We start from the raw sequence: 20,705 nt of genomic DNA, 5'->3' as shown, positions 1-20,705 counted from the left end.
TTTGGAAGGATCAGTATTCTAGTAAATTTTTAAATTGCGAATTGTTAATTGCAAATGTTAAGATTTGTCATTGGGTAGTTTAAATACAAAAGCTTACATTTTAATACTAGAACCAAAGGTAAGCCATCTTTTCTAAATTTACTGGATATTAATATCATTTTGTTATATAAAATAACTTCTACTGAGCTTGTATTTGTCAAATTAAAAGCTGCTATTACAAACAGGGTTATCACCTATGAAGGATACTTACTCATCGCACAAAAAGCTAAAATCAAAAAATTAAGATCCTCCACAATGTTTTTGAAACAAAAGAATAACAACAAACCCCCTAAGCCTAACCCTAAAAGGGTCTCCTTAGAAGATTGCAAAATCTATTCCAATACCCATCAGTAAACTTCCATTTTCTCCTCTTTGCTCTCTAGTTTCTCTTTTGTCTTATTCATATTTCCCACCTTCTCTCTACCTACTGCTGTAAACTCTATCCTCATATCATCAGCTACCTACTCTATCTTCACAATCTCTTGTATTCTTACCACACTTCCCTCAAATAAAACCTGAACTTACTTGGTGGAAAACCTTCAAAAAATTCCAGTTTCTATTTCATACTAAAAGCTAACACAGATTAATAAATTATTATAAAAGATTCTTCACAGTTCACATTCATTTTTTTTCCCTTTCTGTGTGTGTGTTTGGAATTTAATCTTTTAAGTGAATTCTAGAATAAATAGGAACTTGTACAGCTAAAACAATCTTCCCTAGTTGGCTTTTTGAAATATAAATAGCAGGACTAATTCACTAAGTACTGGTATGCCGTTTAAGTATTGAATATCATGTATATTTTGTGAAGTAATTTATCATGGAAAATATGAGGAAGAAAAAAAGGCTAAAAGCAACCATTGATATATTTTTCACTTAATTAAGTTCCACTCTATACTCATATAGAAGCTACAATACAGGCCTTTTGTTTTGGCTGAAAACTATGCTATAACACAGAACAGGAAATTAAACTTGCAATATATTACACTATGTAACAACATTTTTACTTTTTCATGTTCCTGGGTAGAAAGTGTTATTTCCCAATTGCTTATGCCTAAAGTAAATGGAAAAGACCTATTTTTCTCTTCAAACTTTGCTTTTGTGACCTGGGTAATGAAGTTTTCAAATTAAGAAATAACATGCTATCCAGGAACAAAATTTGTTACATATTGTTATCATTCAGAATCAGATGTTTTTGAAAGAAACCTCTACCTTCTTTAGAATCCTTGGGTTTCCTCTCCTTTGGCTGGTCTGGATTGAAGGAAAATGAGAAGGGAAAAGCTACTTAGTAGTAACAATACAAGGAAAAGATACAATACCACCAAGAATGAGCAAATAAAATTGAGAAAAAACTAAAACTTCCTACTTATGATTAACAAATAACAAAATATGTAGAATAACTTGTTAATTATCTAAATATTGTAGATTCCAAGACTTAAAAGTTTACAAGGACTTTCTTTTACACACACACACACACAACCTTATAATCCTGTTGCAATTTATTATACTAAATAAATTTAAATATTGTACTGAGTAATTACAAATGGTAATATTTAATACAAGAGTAACCACAAATATTACTTTTAAGAGGATTAAATATCAAAATTAGTTAGTTTTAATGATATTTTAATACAGATTAAAGATTTAAATCAAAATAACTAAATAACTGAAATACTTCAAAATGTTTTCTTGGTTGTAGAGCAAGTCAGATGATCTAACAAATAGCATTAGTTAGTTGGTAATAACTAACTCATTATTATTGATAATAGTGGGTTAATACATTTTTTAAATTAAATTCTAACCTCTGATGTATTAAATGTCTAAACCCCTTTCCTTAAAAGACTGACTCCTGTAATATTTTAAAATAATTATTCACAAGTTAAATATATTAAAGCACATAATTACATTCTGGTTCTACTCTATCTTTCATTTTCAGTATTTTGTAGAAAAGCATATTTATAAAATTGTGTAGCCTCATACAATAAGCACATCTTTAAAAATCTTTATTTTTGAAGTCAATGTTTCAGACTAACAATAAACAAAGAATTATAAATATATTTGATCAGGAAACGTTTGCCCCCTCAATTATAAAGTAAAATCTTTCAAATGGCAAAGCTAAGCTATATGTTCTATACGTGGCAGTTCTCTAATATCACAGTAACCATAAAATACTTACAATCATACTAACTTACGGACTTATTAATTAATGTAGAACAGACAAGACTGGATTTGGTACTGCCAATGCAAGTCAAGCTATATATGAAATTTTGGAGTTGTTAATAACAACAGCTGATATTGGTAGTTTTAGTATTTACTTTTTTGTAAAAATTTTTAAAGACAAGATTAAGATACAAAGTTTTGTCTTAGTTCTGGACCACTAATATTTAACCTTTTTTTATTATGTCTTCTAAACACTGTGAAACAAGATTTTTTTGTTAAGATATAATTAAGTTAATAGTCTACAAGGTAAGTATTGAATTATTGCATTTCTTTTACTTAGCAGTTATTTATAATAACATTCAAAACCACTGAGACAATGTGATAAACATAATTTATACAATTAACCCTACATTGGACAGATATAAAATTATTTGTGTGAGCATATTGTGAGATAGAAAATTCTACTTTTATTTTTTATCAATTATTTATTCCTTCTATTATTTAGTTCACCTGAATTTTTAGTTACATAAAAGTACTAACTGATCTTAGAGCACCTTGGATTTCAGTATGTATATACTATGCGACTGACACAAGCTTCCCATAGATGTGGCATACAGATATTAATGTTGTCAAATAATTTGTAGATTTATAGTAACAATTGGTTACAGGAGGTGCAACTTCAAGGACTAATGGCTAAGTAAAAATCCTTCCTTGATCTTGAAAATGAGTTAGTTTACAAAATATAGTTAAAAAGAATTATTAATTATTGTTTGATATTGATAGTCACAAGTGATTTACTTTTAAAACATTCTGTTAATTGCTAGTAAATTGGATTTTTTTTTTCTTAACTCCTTTGATATTTATTGAAATTTACATTGATACAAATATTTATAAACAGTACAAGTCCTGACCAGGCACAAGTTTATTGATATATTTTTATAAGTTGGAGCAGCATTTCGTTTAGTCTATTATAATACACATTGTAAATAAAAACTTACACTGTAATAAAAGTAAGTAACAGTAGTAAGTTAAAAACAACAACTTTAGTCAAACAGTTCATTTAATTGAATATATGAATTTGGGTCAAAATGGTATTAAGTTTACTATGGAATAAAAAATGTATTCTACATTACCACTCTTGGGTAATTTGATTACATGGATAAATGTAATGTTTATTTACAATCAGTATCTAACACTTGGACATGAGGGATTGTACTATCATATACATAACCTTATAATTATTCAGATAAAAGCCTGGACATTACCATATGGTTAAAATAAACAGACTGTGAATTCAAGGTTTTGAGGTTTGTGACCCATTTTTGAAAAGGTATGCTCCACCCCTTGGAACCATGGGTACACTAAATAAATGGCAGTCAAATTTCACTATTTGGTCAGGAAATGGTAACCCAAAGTTAGATTGCTACCTGTCTATAATGTATAATTTTAAATTAGAGACAACTGTGCATTAATAACCAACTCCTCACATAGCACTGCATCATAACTTTTGAAACAAAACATCTTCAACACACAAGAAATTCTAGAAATACTACCTTGTGAATTGGTCCCTACACCCCCCTTAAAAGAACAAAGTACCATTAATACTTGTGTTAGACACTTAGGATAGAAAAGCTTTCATATCAGAAAAGAGATTACAGAAACATTTATAATTTATTACCTATAAATACAACTTCTTCAGTTTTTAACTACAAAGAGGTTCTGAAAATAAAATTGAATCACTGAAACAACTGAGATATTGCACTGTTTACAAATTTTAATGTACCATGTGCGACTTGACTTTGATGGGTAGTAGCATATGTCACATGTTTAAAGACAGTTCACTGGGCCACATCCATTCAGTATCATTATTAAAACCTTTCAAGAAACCACGGTTGAAGTTGGAAAGAATTGTCTTGTCATTTAAACTGTTTTCATGATATTAATAGTTATCTTCAACTAAATTAGAAAAATACACATGTATAGGAAAAGTTCAGAAATGAATAAACACTGAAAGAAACACAAAGTTAGGCCTCCATCGACTTGTCTATTCAAACTACTTTCCAATAATATTTGCAAATATTTGTATTGATCAAATACATTAGTCAAAGTAGCTCTGAGTTTCAGAGTACATAACTAAACAGAAGAACACAAGATCTTTATCCATAATTTAAATGAATTCAATTTTTTTTAAACTGAAAATGCCTAAACATACAATAATAGTTAAGTTAGCAAACGTTTTTCAGTTTAAAGTTACACTTATGTATTTTAAACAAAACTTTATTAGTTTTAATATTCCGAATTGTGTGTTTCTATTATGTAAAAATCATAAATAATTACAAAGTACCCATTAGTTAATCTGTGTGGTACTTATGTGGTACTTAATATGTGGTAGATATTAAGTACCACATAAGATAAAAAGATGTAGATTGCAAACACAAAACAAATTCTCTGACTTACAATATTCTCTAAAACTTTAACAAGGACCACCTTGCAAAATTAATTTAACGTTTATCATCTCTTACATAAGACACCTTTAGAACAGTTGAGATAAACAGTGTAAAGCAATTCAAGTATTAAAACGTAACAGTTATTACAAACATCTTTTTTTGTAATAAATCATAGGATCAAGAATCCCTGAAAACACTGTTCTAAGAAAGTTTATAAGGTACATATATAAGATACATTACACTTACCTAAAAAGTCATCTATTGAACTCAAATCTGAAGACAAACCAAAACTGGAAGGGCCTCTAGATGGTAGGATTGGAACTATCATAAAAAATGAGGAAAAATATACTGCTTTTTGACACTTAAGGTCTATCAAATTGAAAGACAAAACCAAGTGTCTAAACTTCCCTACTGCTGTGCTTCATGCAAATATTAAATTCTTGGTTTCAAATCTGGTAACTGTTTATGTTTATATCATAACACTTGAAATTAAAATGAACTTAATGTGTTTGGATATGATTATTTTTTTTGATAATTCTATACTTTAAGTAACAAAATGAATAAATCTTATTTCAATTCACCACAATAAAATTCATTATATAAAAATAAAATTCTAACCCATACACTTATATTTTTTACGGTATTAAAAAATGAATAACTATTATAATATTGTACCTACCATTCTGGATCTTGTTTTTACATATTTTTTCTCTAGAATTTTGCATGTCATGTTCCCAACTTTCTTTAATAACTGGATCCAAATCAGATGCAGAATTGGATGGTAGTGGAGGAGAAAGAGTTGGTGCCACACTAATCACTGGAGGAGAAAGAGTTGGTGCCACACTAATCACTGGTTTGTTGATGTTCTGCAGATAGTCATGGTTATAACATGGAATGCTCTCAAGATCATCAGCAGCACTTCCATAACTATGAATCGTATCAAAATTGTTAATAACACTCAGAGACTCCTGGGTGCTGGGGGTGTATGAAACTGGTCGAGGAGGGACCATGGGTCTAATAAAAGGTGTCACTTCTAAGTTGCTTACTTTACTCATCCTATTAAAGTTGGCCTTTCCCACTGCATTCTTCAGCATTATTTCATTAGCTGAATCTTCCTGCAGGCTATTGTTCTGAGGCCTGTGATGCCGTTTCCACTGATAGAAACGACAACAGCAGAGAAATATCAAGACTGCAATAGCTATGAAAGCAATTACTACAACAATACCAATTATTTCTTCACTGGTGATGTTTATGTTTGTAGATGTGACTGAAGTAGTATACTGTGATTCTGTACACAGAAGTCCTGTCATATTCAGTTGGCAATGGCACTGGAAACTTCCTCGAAAGTTGATACACGTGGATCCTGCAGCACAAGGATTAGCCTGGCATTCATCAATATCAAACTGACAAAACTTACCATGAAAACCATGACACTTACAAATAGGTCCAGAAATTCCTTCCTCACATATGCCACCATTTTGGCAAGGATTTGGATTACAATATCGTCCATAACTGCATTGCTTGCCAGTGAGACCTGGTGCACACTGACAATGAAAGTCGTTGTTTTCATTGTAGCAAGTTCCACCATACAGGCAGGGATTTGAGGCACAAGGGTTGCTGTCAAACTCACAGTAAGAACCAGAGAATCGATGCAGGCAATGACAAGAAAAAATGTCTCCCATATCTTTACATGTTCCTCCATTACGGCAAGGCTGACTTCCGCAAACTCCTGGGTCGACCAGAGCTCGACAAAAGAAATCCACACGAACAAACCTAGAAAATTCATTAGGTTAATTATGTTAAAATATTATTCATGATTATTTTCAAAGTGAAAAATGGACCATAACACTGGATACTTATTAAGAAACTTAGAGTGTGTGTGTGTGTTTTTCTTATAGCTAAGCCACATAGACTATCTGCTGAGCCCACCGAGGGGAATCGAACCCCTGATTTAAGCGTTGTAAATCCATAGACCTACCACTGTACTAGCAGGTGGGCCAGAAACTTAGAGAGGATATACATTTTAATATTTTTTAAATAAATGTCTCATAAGACAGAGGCTCCCAATGTTTTTATCATTAAAGACAAGCTAGTTCTATTCTCCAAATTTCATGGACCAATCCACACAATGTTAATTTTTTACAAGTAATTTTAAGTTACATTGTAAAACAATATACTTCAACAGCTATATTTATATCTTACGGGCTAGCTGAAATCTCTCTTTAGACAGGGGGTTGGGAACCATTGAAGTAAAAGAATTCATAAAATGATTGAAATTATAATATGTACTTTTGCAATCAGTTTAATATAAAAAGAGAAAAAGCAGTAATAAAAAAGAAGGTATCATTATAGTTATAAAACTTTTAGTTTTCAAAATTAAGAATAATTCTAACAGTCCACTCGGTGATAACAAGCTAATGAATAACTTGTAACAGAATTACACATTTCACTTGTTGTTGTTGTTTTTTTTATCATAATAACTTCTTCATGCTACAAAATATAATATACTTTTAAGTTGGCTATGTGGTTTTTCAGGTTTTCTCACTCATTACTGAATTTAATATAAGTTGCCAGATAATAAATTATATGATTTGGTAGAGTGATTACATTTTGGGGCAAGAATCATCCAACTTTAGAGATTAACTGATTCTAACAAGTATTACGTTTTAGTTAATACATATATATAATCATTCAAATTACTTAATTAATTAATCATTACTTTTAAGGTTTCTTCAGTTAAGCATATATATCATCAATTCATCCTACCTTCTTAAAATGGCAACAGAATTGCTCACTGCTGAATGTAATGGAAGTAAGACTCCTGCTATATGAATGTCATCCATACATCCAATGAATCCCATTCTCACATCATCCAAAGCTGATTTTTGTACTTCTGCTCCAAAGAAGACATCATTTCCTTCTAAGTTTAAAAGTTCATGAACACCCGGCGCCTTCCCTGTTATTCGATACTGTCTATCAACAACTATTTCTGCTATGTTGTCACGGCGGTCTACTTTTATTTCATGCCACAGTCCATCATTCACTTTTATATTTTCTATTCGAATTAAACCTTCACCACTGCCAAAGTCAAATCGATACTGAACAAAACCATTTACCACCTGTGGAAGATGTAATATTTAAATATTTACTCATACAGGTTCAAGATTTAACATATCATTTATTTTATTTAAGAGCACAAAACTTGTTTTTCTCAGTTGTTTTCTCACTTTAAACATTTTTCTTAGATAATGAAAAGAGCAACTCCACACCTACAGTAAATTTTTTCTTGTTAAAACATTGATTAAAACAACTTATGCAGTACCTAGCTTGTGAAATGTTCAAAGCCATAAAACCCCAAAAAAACAGTATTATTAATTTGAATGCTTTCCTGTCTCTGTTTTACAAACAAATTTAAAAACAAAACTTGAACCACAGTATTGTGTGATCTTACTAGACATACACAATTTTCAAGTAAGGTATATATTTTATATTCATCATACTAATAATTCTACAAAACCTCTATCCTCAGTGTGACAGACTTTTCTCTGATAATAGCTAAAAAAATTATTTTTTGTTTCTTTTTTTTGTCATACTTGTTTGTTTTTTATTAGTTTCACTGATAACAATTTAAAGAACTATACTTTAGCCCAGCATCCAAATTAGTATATTTTTGGTACATCTAAGCTTTAAAGACTTTATGTTATTTTCCTTATAAGATAACAACTTACAATAATACTGTAGAATATAGTTAATATTTTTACCTCTAAAATGCTGTAATCTCTAAGACCAGCAGCATACATCAAATTTCCAGTTGCCAACTTTGTCCTGATTTGTAGAGCCACACTTAAGTGATGATTCAAGGGAATGTTCAGTTCATAGTGAGTGTAACTCTTTCCACTGAAGTAAACTGGATGTTTCTCTGGAAGAAAGAAACATTTCATGAATTTATTCATTTAAAGACACTATAGCTTCAAGATATAAAGATTTAATTTTTTTACCAACATTTTTTAAAACCCTCGTTATATACTGAAGAGAAAATCTACCCATATTCACATCTTTAAATTAAAACGTTAACAAAGCGATCTGCTATCTTTAAAGAAACTGAATTCTACATTTTCTCATGAATATGTAATTTTAGTGAAGAAAATTTAATACTGTTTTTTGTTCGTTAAAGATTTTCACTTTCATATTATAAAAGTATACTAAAAAGTTTAAGGGAGTTTAACTGCATCAACTACATCTGAGGGTAACCCATTCCAAAGGCCAAAGATTTATGAAGACTAGATATCTCTTTATAATTTATAGAGCAGATAATAATTTATAATTTGTAGAGTTTCTAATGCAAATAACTACAAACTTGCAGTAATTTAAAAATATTAATTCAAAACCAATGACATAACTGAAATGAGAAGAAAAAAAAACCTTCCAGAAAAAAACTAAGGTGTAACTGGCAACTCCTATATTTCTAAGAATGTGAATTCATGTTTGCCATGTACTTATGAATATTTTTTTCTTTTGATGAAGTACATTACAGCTCAGTATATTTCAGCAGTTACCACAAAAATTACATTATGGATGTTTTTCAATCTGAAACATATAGCTCAAAGGAACGTAACATTCTGATCAATTTTGGCTAAGAAGCGACTCGTGGATTTTGTTAGCATCCCATTCCCATGTCAAATATTAAGAATAATGGACATTCAAAATACCATACCAATGAGGATTGTCCTATTAGTTATTAAATCATAATAACTGAATAATTTTAAGCTAATTAACAGCAAGAAAACTGCAGAGATGTCACACTTATGGTAAATAATGACCATGGTGGGGGGACAGGGGGTCTCAAGAAAATTTGTCTGTCTGGAAATATCAAATTTAATAGTAGCTTACTAAATGAAAAAATATTAGAGTAAAAGAAACGTATTACAAATATACTATTAAAATTTTAAATATTTATAATACTACCTTCAACTTACAATAATTTTGATATATTGATGTTTTTGTCATTCATATTGAATTTATTATATTCAATGTTTTTATAACGTGCAAGGCAGACAGGCAGCATCCAGGAAAGTCAACAAGAACTGAGAAACACCTTAAAGGTTGTTCAACAACACTCAATAAAAAATGGAATCCTACAACTAATATAATTCAGAAAATGTCAAAGCACATTTTCCTTGATGTGTGTTAATAATATAACCAGAAAATTCAATGCCTTATAATACATCAGATCGAATGAAAAACTTGTTGCTTTTAGTATTTATAAATTATATAATCAAAAACTGGAATATATCCAACAAACTAAAAATTTGTTTTTAAAGAATTACAGTATCCTAAAATTTTCTGTTCTCCAAACAATGACATTACTACAGAAAATAGGAACCAGTAAATATCAAAATTGTTTTATTAATATATAATACTTTCATTTGATAAGTTAACTCAGAAGTGAAGAAGCCAGACTTATATATATTAATACAGTACACTTAACAGTAATTGCTCATTTATCATTACTTTGAAATATTGACAATTTAAGAAAATAAACAATTTCAAAGTAATTAAAATTCATACATGATAGCATTTACATGTTCATAGTGCATTGTTTCTGTCATGTACACCAAGCTATTAAGATTTTACCTTCATAACATAAAGGACCATGACAAGTAGTTGCTCTCTCCAAATCACAAAATGCACCCATTTTTCCATCTGGACATTTACATGTATAACCTAGTGAAGAACTGAATGGAATACAGATGTGATACTGTGGACAAGGTCGGCGTGCACACTCATTCACTTCTTGATCACAACGACTTCCTGTTGAGGAGAAAACTATAATAAAAGCAGCTGGCGCCTACTCTCGTTTTGTGTAGCTTATTTCAGTTTTAGTTTCAAACATTTCAAATTTTCCAAGTTCTGTTCCTGAACCAGGAACTTTTTTGTAAGTCATTTAACTAAATACGTTAGTTTCTACACATAAGAATTCTACCACTTGCTATCTCCGAGATAGCTGAATTACTGGTAGCATCATCTTGTATTTTTTGTCTGTGGGTTTTAGCAGAGTTAATTTTAATCTCCATTTAATTAATTTCTTTTAACGTGGACTAGTTGGATCCTTTTCAGTTTATTTTGTATTGTGTAAGAATCAATGAAGGGTATAGGCCTATGATAGTCTCTTCTTTCAACAAGAAGAGAGTTAAATCACGAACCAGTTATTTATTTTCCATATAAACCTAAGTATTTCTATATGAGAATGGTAATCAAGTATTTCATGTTATATGCTGTAGAATATTAAATACCAAGAAAATAGCATTATATATATACATATATATACATAAGCTGCTTAATCTTGCATACTAGGTTGCCATGATATGTCTGAAAAAAAAAGTGACCAGATACGTGGAAATTTTTATGTGTTTTTAATGTGTTTTTCTTATATGTAAAAATATATGCACTGTAATTCTACATCACAGAAAAGTTGAATACTGATATACTATAAACTCTAAAATGGCATAATTTGTATGAAAACTTTTAGATTTCTGACAAGTGACCACCAGACACAAAGCATGCATGAGCAAGTAGCCTCTCTGTTACTTCTGAAAGGTTCTATTGGTTTTACATAATTCTAAATTGCACAAAAAAGACTGTATGACTGATTCACTTTTAAACAACTGTTTTGGTTTGATACATGAACATGTAGGCAAATCTAACTATTTATGCTTTTTATCATATACATGGAAAGCCATAATCATTCACAAATCATATTAGATTTAAATAGTGTTGCAAGTGCATTATCTACAAAAATTTGTCAAGCAACAGAATAATGGATCATTAATTCATTACAATCAGTTTTGAAATAAATACAATAAAATCAGATTGAAAACATTTCAAAGATACAGAAAGCCAGAGTTTATTGGCTGTAGTTTTGGTAGTCAGTCACTCTGCTGATATAATGCAAATGTTCATAACATTAGTTCATATTTTCATGTTATTTTCTTGTTGTAATGCATCACTTTAGGGAAGCTTTCATCCACAAATTCATTTGTGTGTGTGAATCATCATACATGCATGGTTTTCTCATTAAAAGGCCTGCCAAACTGATAATGTGGTCACAGATTTTCTTGAGATAAGCTCCTACAATCCTGGCTTTTAGGATTTATTGCTGTCCCTAATTGTCAGATTTTTAGTTCATTCTAAACAGGTTAAACGAACAAGCTTATTATTTCCATTCCTTTATAACTTAGTTCTTTTCACATACAAAATCTTAAATTTAATCACTAGATCATTTGGTGAAAAGAACAACAACAACCATACATCTTACTACTGTATGTTTAAATATGAAAAATACAAATATTGTATTAGCATTAAGATTATACACATCCAATAATCACATTTATTAGGTTTTGTAGCAAACAAACTCAGAAAGCCCAAAATACCAAATGTACTCAATATATAAATTAGTGTAGCACAGACATAACATGCATTTTTGAACTTCTTATTTTAATTTAGAATTTGTCAAAAGTTTCCATCTATTTTAGGTATGTGTATTTTTTTGAATAACTTGTGGCTGTGGCCAAAAAAAAAATTATTAAGCTGATTTCATTCTGGCTACCTTTACTATTTGTCATCCCTTGGAAATAAACCTGGTCTGTCCATGGGTAGTATAGTTGTAAAACTGACAACAACATCCTCTTATGGGAGGTCAGGTGATATTTCAAGGTTAAAACCTACATTACATATGAACAGAAAAGACCAGTCATGTAAATAGTGTCAGTTTCTTTGACATTGGGTCACTGTAGAACATCATATCGAGTGAGTTGGTCAGCTTGGAAACAATTCACAACTCCTCCAGTAAAAAAGTAACAGTTCATCATTCATAGTGAGTTGATTTGTATAAAGATTTTTTGCATTGCATGTCACATTTTGGGTCAAGTCTATTTATTTCTTAGCAAATAATTAACTAGTTTTTTTGTAAAATTCAACAGTAGTTTGTAATATATCTTGCCAAACTTCCCATTATATAGTGCATCTAACTAATCAATCTTTGGTGAAGTTGATTTAATTGAAATCACCAAATTAGCATAATATTTACAAACAATATTCTTATTAGTACTTATAAATATATCATCAAAAGTTTTTTATCCTTTGGCATGTTCTATTACATTTAAAGAGAATAGCAAACATACCACCATAACCAGATTCACAGTGACATTCCAATTGCCTGTAATGTTGTGGAGAAACATAACTATAGGACTCGGTTGTAATGCTGATAGTGTGGGCTTTGTCTAGCACAACATTATCAATACATTCTCCATGGTCACAAAAGGTTTTAGTGCATCTATTCTCAGTAACCTAGTGATAATAAAATAAGCAAACACAAAAGCTAAAATGTTTTAATTCTGTTAATAATTTATTAGAATATTTTGAATAAATTTATTCTAAAATACTTGCAACAAGAGAATGAGTTTAAAAAGTTAATATTGCTAATAAGTAACAATTAAAAAAAATCTTAACTGTTTAGCAGACCTTTAAAACACCAGAGTGTGTTATTTACTAAGCAATATATTTTAACATAAAAAAATTAATTTGAGAGAAGCTGGACATATTACTTTTCAAATATGAAGAAGAAACTAATTTTCTACAATGTAAAACACCCTAAAGCTTACTAATGACTCATAAATGGTTTTTATATTTCTATTTTAAACTTAACAGAATTAGTAACTCTGTTTTTCTTGGATCTATGAAAAAATATAAATATGAAACTAAATTTTAAATAGTCACACATGTATTCTTTCTTAAATTTGTTTGAATAATTATTGAATATATAAAATAGTAAACAATCATGCACACCACCTATTTCTGTTGTACTATTTATGATACACAAGAGAATGAATGGAAGAAAACTGACAAGAGAAAATAATACTGTCTGGAATTTTTTTTTTTTTACCTTCACAACTAGAAGTCCAATAGTTGATTCAAAAGATTCCTTTTCTTCTTTTAGCTTTATTAAAACCATAATTGGTGGAAAGAATCCTTGAACACCATTCCTTACTGCAAACAAGATATCTAGATCCTGTCTCGTGCTCCTATGACTTCTAACAAACTCGCCTGGGGAGGGTTGCAAGCTGATTATCTCCACATCTTGAAAACTAACATTTAAAATTTTTCTAATTGCCCTCAGAAATCCTTTCTTATAAGAAAGTAAGAAATCCTCTGGAGTAATATCATTCAAACTAATACCCACACTATTCTTGACTGCTTCTTCAGTCACAATAACTACCTCCACCAATACAGTTCCATATGAAATAAACTTTCCATCACTGACACTAACATTAATATTGTAACTTCCTACATCCAATCCATCATAGGCTACAAGTGTTCCATCTTCTGGATCAAGTTTAAATAGATGCTTATGATATGACACAATGTCATAGACCAGCTTATCATAGGGATCACTGTCTGTGGCATGGACACGTCCCATTACACCTCCAGAAAATTCGTCCAGATAAGAACTGACAGCAACCTTCAAAGGACTCAACAGAGGAGGATATTTGCTTTCTTCGATGATATGAATTGTTACCCATGTTTCACTGCTAAGAGATGGTACACCTGCATCTGAAACCCTGATGCAAAGAATGTATTCATTCTTATAGTTATAGTTGAACATTACTGCAGTACGCAGGGAAGCATCTTGCTGAACTAAACGAAAAGAGTTGTCTTCATTTCCAGAGACAATGTCAAAAGTAAATGGACTTGTGTTTGGGAGAATATCAGCATCAGAGACAGAAAATTTCAGTACAATGAAACCTCGCTGTTTTCCTTCCTAAAATTACAACACATTACATTTGAAGTGAACATACATAATTAATTGAATTTACAAAAAAAGTAAAGCATTCAAAATTGACATAAGTATTTTCATAGAACAAAATTTCTGTGAAACATTGAACAATACACAATAGAGATGGCTTATCTGTACTGCCTGTTACCCAGAAAAGGTTAACTTATCCATGTAATACAAAAATAAAAGCAATATGCCTGCTTATTTTTACACAATGTGATGCAAATTAGTTGTGATTGTAGTGCAAAGTATCAACTCATCTATATTGCAGAGATCAACTGAGGTAGAACTGCAAGTTATATTTGTGGTAATGTTGTCATACAGTAAGTCAGTTATTTCTGCTTTTAATATGTCAGTTTCCCTCAAGATGATGGGGAGGCTTGTATGAAAACATCCCATTGCCATGACAACAAACATCAAAGGAGCTGGGGAATATCCAGATTATTTTATAAATTTAATGCATAGAAATGAATCTAATGAATTAATTGAGTGAAAAGAAAAACATTTAGAGGTCATATATATCTATTAGCCACAATGAATGGGTTAATGTCACATGAAAGCATAATTGAAAAATGAGCCAGTAAAAAGGAAAACCTGTATTTATACTAATATCTAGAAACTGTCATATTAGATAGATTATCAAAACATTCCAGCAAGAAATTCATAAATCACACAAATAAAATTAAATAAAAGTGAACCAGCACATAACCAGAAATATGTGAAGAAAACCAAAGACAAAAATGAACGAACAGTTGTCAGATTGATAAGGTATTAAGACAGTCTTTCCTTGTGTAATCACAGAAGTAAGTAACAGACACAACAGAGACAGAGATGTTCAATTAAGACAGAGATGTCAAGTTGAGTAGGCTAACAATATATAATATGTTAATGGTTATACTGCTAGACAGAAATAATTGGAAATGATAAACACAAGTAAACAATTAAAAAAAAGGAAATAAATGTAGGAATGGCCAATTCCAATCCTACAAAAACAATATAAAGAAGATAGTAAGGACTGGATTTGTATCATCCCTACATAATAGCAATGGAACACAATGTAGTACAAACATTGAACAGGTACAACAACAGGTAAACTCAGTTGTGATTGAATAGGTACATATATATATTACTATATGTTAATTTTTGCCTATGCTATTATGTAGGAATGATACAAATGCCATCCCTTTATTTACTTTACAAAAAAAAGTTTTTCTTTTACTTATTTGTTTGGTTTTTAATGTAGAGTTTCAACAGACATAGGGAGCTTGTATTCACGACTCAGTTACAAATACAATGAGGTTCCAAATGTTAATATTTATTACCAATTATTGACTGGTAAGACATGTTTCACCCTGTACTTAACTTTTTAAAGGAACACCAAATGTTTGTAAGAAAGTTACCTTTGAGGGGTAATGACAATATTGTTTACACTATAATTTGTTTGTTTTTTATTACTGTTAATTATTAATAATAATTATAAAAGCAGATATTCCATTTGAAACTATGTTGCCTCAGTGAACTTGGTTGACAGATTGTTTTGATTTTTGAGTTAACATGTAATACAAATGAAACAGAAGAATAACAATAAATTCAGATTTTTTTACTATAAGAGTTACAAACATTCCCAGAACTTATGTCACAGTAATTACATAATACTGTTATTTAAATGAAAACACTGTACAGTATTCTGAAGTTCTTATGATCTATTGAGGAGATATCTAAAAATACCATTTTAATGAACAATCCAAGCCATCCCTACAGAGGCAGTGCTACCACCTTCCTGGTAATTTTATCTACTAAGCCAAAATTAATATTAAACTTATTTGATTGGAAGTATCACTAGTACTGGCCATCAAACATCAACTAAAGTTTCAAAACCTAAACTTACCACTAAGCATGAGCTATTCTTTCCCAGTGTGAATAGTTGAGTTATAGATTTATTGATTAATTTATCAATAAGTATTTCTTGATTATAGAATAAAAACCTTTTTGTTCTACTTGATTCAGAATCAAAAGCTTTACTGAAACTGTGTAATTGCAAGACTGACCAAGTAAAAGGTTTGTGGGTAAATAAATTGTAAAAAGCTATTCTTTTATTTCTACTGAAGTAATTTAGTGTAAATAACAGAAACTCTGACCATTCTTCACAAAATTTAATAACAGCCTTAAAGTAAAATTACAAATGTCCATGTAATAAATGTGCTCTTTTTATCCCTCAATCTCTATTTAAAATAGTTTCCAGTTAATCAAACCACAAAGAAATATGACTTCTATCTAATACTGAAAAAGTACAAACAAAAAACTTCCTGTGTTCCTTACAGTTATCCAGACAAAATGTAAGAAGAAGGATGTTACAAATAAGTAAATAAAACAGAGTACTACTACAGATCCATAATATATGTTTATATACAAAAATTAATCTCAACATTTTCATAAAAAATCTCAAACGCTGAAATTTTGATAACTGTACATTAAGTTTTCTGTACCTCAGATATACCCAAACAATAGTGAAATCACTTTGTATAAAATTATCAGATATTTCTAAGTATTCTTTAGTCTATGTCTGTGAATGGTTTTATTAGATATTCTGATCATTTTTACCAAGCACCACATGATTATGTTTATTGCTGCTAAAAATACATTTTTTTAATTTTTAAGGCCCAGACAGGACTAATTTTGAAAGATTAGCATTAGTTTCTCCTCTCAAAGATTCTTAATTATATCAAAAACAAGAATAACATTATTACGATTTCCAACTATGTGCATTAATAAGTACAACTTTCACATTCTATTTTTATTAATTTTACAGCAAAATCTTAGTAGATAAATATCAGTATTTTTTATTCTTACCAACCTCATCTACCCTCTCAATTAAATAAAACTTTTTAACAAACTATTTTACTTTGATAGAATAGTTAAATATATCTACCTGGACAATGGCTGTATAGTTTGCCTGTGAAAACAAAGGTGGATTGTCATTGATGTCAGACACCTCAATATTAACCAGCACAACTGTGGATAAAGGAGGCACACCACTGTCTTTACACTCAATTTCTAATACATAGGTAGAAACCTACAGCAGAAAAATAATTATGTCAGTACAAAATAAATAACATAATAATAAGGTGTGAACTATAAAATGAGAGGAAAGTTAAATATGGAAGACTGTCTTTGATTAATACTTGGTTTGTTGACAGACTAAAATGGAAGTCTTAAAATACAATTATTCTGATTAAAATAACATAGTTCAAAACGTGCTTATTCTGGAATAAGTATCTATAATGCAATTTTGAAATTCTTACCAATTCCCTATCTAAGGAAGAAGCCACAGTAATGTAACCATTATCTTTGTCAGCTTTAAACTGTCCTCGCTTGTCACCACCAACAATGGAGTAGAACAGTTGTGAATTTGGAAAACTATCAATATCACTTGCTTTTACCTGGATGACAAAAACAAATTACTAGATTTATTAAAGCTCCTATACATGGGGTAAAAACAAGAAAAAACAGGATGTTTATTCATCACCAGCACAAAACCACAGAGAAAACAAAATTAAAACTGTTACTCAAATGTATTTTACACTGTATGAATTTTTATTAACAAATTATACAAACACAATAATAAATAGACACACACAGGTCTAGAGACAAGTGCAAAACATGAGTGATATTTGAATAGAATTTGCTGTATGCTAAGTCAAAGGTTATTACTCAGAATACATTATTATATGAGAAATGGTACATGGTGTCTTTGTAAAGACAGTTGACATCAACTGAATGTAAGAGCAGATAGATCATATAATTTTCTAAACAACACACGTTTTATCAGTATAGATACCATGGTAGTTACTCCAAATACAAAACATTAATAATATTTGGATATAATAAAACAACCATGTGATATATAAGAAAAAGTAGCTACTTACATTGAAAACAGTATTTTAAAATATACTATAGTATATACTTTTCTTCAAAAGAAAACCTTTACTTTTATTACAGAACTATGTTAAGTACAGTCCAGATACTGATTCTATTCTTTAACTATATTCTAGTTCATTAAAACACTATCATTTGCCTTTCACATCTTCTTGAAAACATTAATCAGTTAGTCAGTAGCTTAAACTACTAAGGGTTTGAATATATATTTCAACTTGTAACACAAACAAGCTTTGTTTAGAATGATCAAACTGGCACCTTACCTTTTGGGTTTTTACTCAGCTCAGTTATTACCTAACATCTCTCTTTGTCACATTAAATGAGACACATGGCTGAATAATCTTCTTATAATCTCCTCAATTCATTTTTTTTACTTAAATTCTAAATTCCTTTATTTTTGTCAACCATAAAGTAACTTGTTTTACATTTTTTATTCACAAACACTTCCGTTTCTTTATTAACAACCTTGGACAGCTTCATCTTACTGACTCAAACTGAAAAAAGTATTTGGGTGGTTTATTAACCACCCCAAAACAGCATCATCTTAGAAACAAGTTAACCAATTTCAAACAAGATCACAATCTTAGAGACAACCACTTCCTAATAGCATCATCCCTAACCTTACAAGCCTATAAAGTATGACCTGGTACTGTGTGTTTTGCATAAGGCTGTTGCAACATGATATAAAATGTTTTTCAAAATGCTCTGAAAGTGGAGGGGAAAAGTTTTCTAATACTCTTTTACAAAGAATCATTTGTACTTCCTTGAGAACATATATCCAAACAAATCACCAATGTGTCAAAGTGTAACACTTTTCTTGTTTCTGTTAATGGTAAGCAAGATGTAATTTGAAAAATCAAATATTTAGATTTGTCAAATTGTTCTGCTCAAAAATCGAACTGAAAAATCATTTTTATATTTTTTTTGCAGAATTTGAAATTTTCATGTAAAGTTATCCAAAGAATTACCTGTGCACAGCTATTCCTAATTTTAAACTGAAAGAAGAGAGAGCAGCTAACTAACACCAGCCACTTGTAGCTCTTATTTGATTATATAGTGGGACTTTGCCATATGTATAGTGCATCCATGGCCAAAATGCGCAGTGTATGCTATTGTGGACATGAACAATTAGATACATGGTCTTAGCAAAACCACTCAACCATGCCTAGCTCCTTTATATTTGCAAAAATTTGAAGATTACATATCTGTCTTGTTAATTTCTTGTTCTATTTGTACTTATATACGTATATGATAGCTGCCAGATAGTACATTTTGATAAGCCAGTCATTTCAATGTTAAAAAACAAAGATACACCTACAATGATGTGAAGTTCCGAATGCACAAACCAACTTTTCTTAGATAAGAGCTATAAAATATTGAGGTAATATTTTTTACTTAAGAAACAATTTATGAAACTTCCAATCCTTAACAACAGTAAAAATTTACTTAAGTAGGAGTCTTTGTTTACATTCAGTGATGTGTTGTATACATACCCTGCATGTGAATAATTATATAATCTGATGTTTTCCATACTTTTCTGGTAATAATGAATTATATTCATTCAAATATGTATATCCCATTTTGTTGTACCTCTCATTACTTTTTAAATTCAATCTTCTTTGTTATTAACCTGTTGACTCCCAAGTATTTCTGCTGCTACAATACAACTCTAATGCTTCTTCATTTTGTAACCTTTTTTTCGTGACGCCATTTTGGATCGAAAGTGAAACAATTTGTATATAGGTCAAATGCATGTATGGTGCTGACATCTAGCGTTGAAGTTAGGTATTATCGAGAACGAATTAACTCGTACGTGGCACTGTGTTACCGATTGGCTTGGTCGAGTTATCTCATCTACGGCACTGAACAGGTTAAAACACTGCAATTTTAATTTTACTTCGTTACTAATTTTATTTTTGTCGAAATACAGAATTTAATACATATAATTTACATAATTTAATTAGGGAGTAAAGTACTTAAGTAAAATATACAACCTAATGAAATTATATACATAATATTAAAGTTTAAAAAAATGTCTGAGTTTATTTCTAAACTGAAAAACGTTCACTATACCTGTATTATTTTATCTCCTGGCAATACATCTTCTCTTATTACAGCTTGGTAAGATGGTTGATTAAAAACGGGAGAATTGTCATTGGCATCAACAACAGAAATATTAACAGTGGCATGGTTATTCAGTGGCGGTGTTCCTCCATCCTTGGCTTCAATAGTTAAGACATAATTCTTCACTTCTTCATAATCTAATGTCTTAGCCAGAGAGATAACCCCTACAG

At 30.2% G+C, this 20,705-nt stretch overlaps 1 protein-coding gene across 1 annotated transcript in view; it reads right to left on the bottom strand.

Annotated features, from left to right (window-relative positions):
* LOC143230803 (fat-like cadherin-related tumor suppressor homolog) overlaps positions 1 to 20,705 on the bottom strand; it is a 236,155-nt gene that overhangs the window by 6,546 nt on the left and 208,904 nt on the right. The window contains 11 exon segments of the mRNA XM_076464964.1: positions 1,249 to 1,287; positions 4,890 to 4,964; positions 5,323 to 6,416; positions 7,410 to 7,762; positions 8,405 to 8,562; positions 10,278 to 10,454; positions 12,824 to 12,989; positions 13,585 to 14,460; positions 17,405 to 17,548; positions 17,778 to 17,915; positions 20,485 to 20,699. Of these exon segments, the coding sequence (XP_076321079.1) occupies positions 1,249 to 1,287; positions 4,890 to 4,964; positions 5,323 to 6,416; positions 7,410 to 7,762; positions 8,405 to 8,562; positions 10,278 to 10,454; positions 12,824 to 12,989; positions 13,585 to 14,460; positions 17,405 to 17,548; positions 17,778 to 17,915; positions 20,485 to 20,699 (3,435 nt within the window).

Source organism: Tachypleus tridentatus, chromosome 10 (genome assembly GCF_004210375.1).
Source record: "Tachypleus tridentatus isolate NWPU-2018 chromosome 10, ASM421037v1, whole genome shotgun sequence".
In the NCBI taxonomy this organism is placed as follows: domain Eukaryota; kingdom Metazoa; phylum Arthropoda; class Merostomata; order Xiphosura; family Limulidae; genus Tachypleus; species Tachypleus tridentatus.
This window is presented reverse-complemented; position numbering and strand designations above follow the sequence as displayed.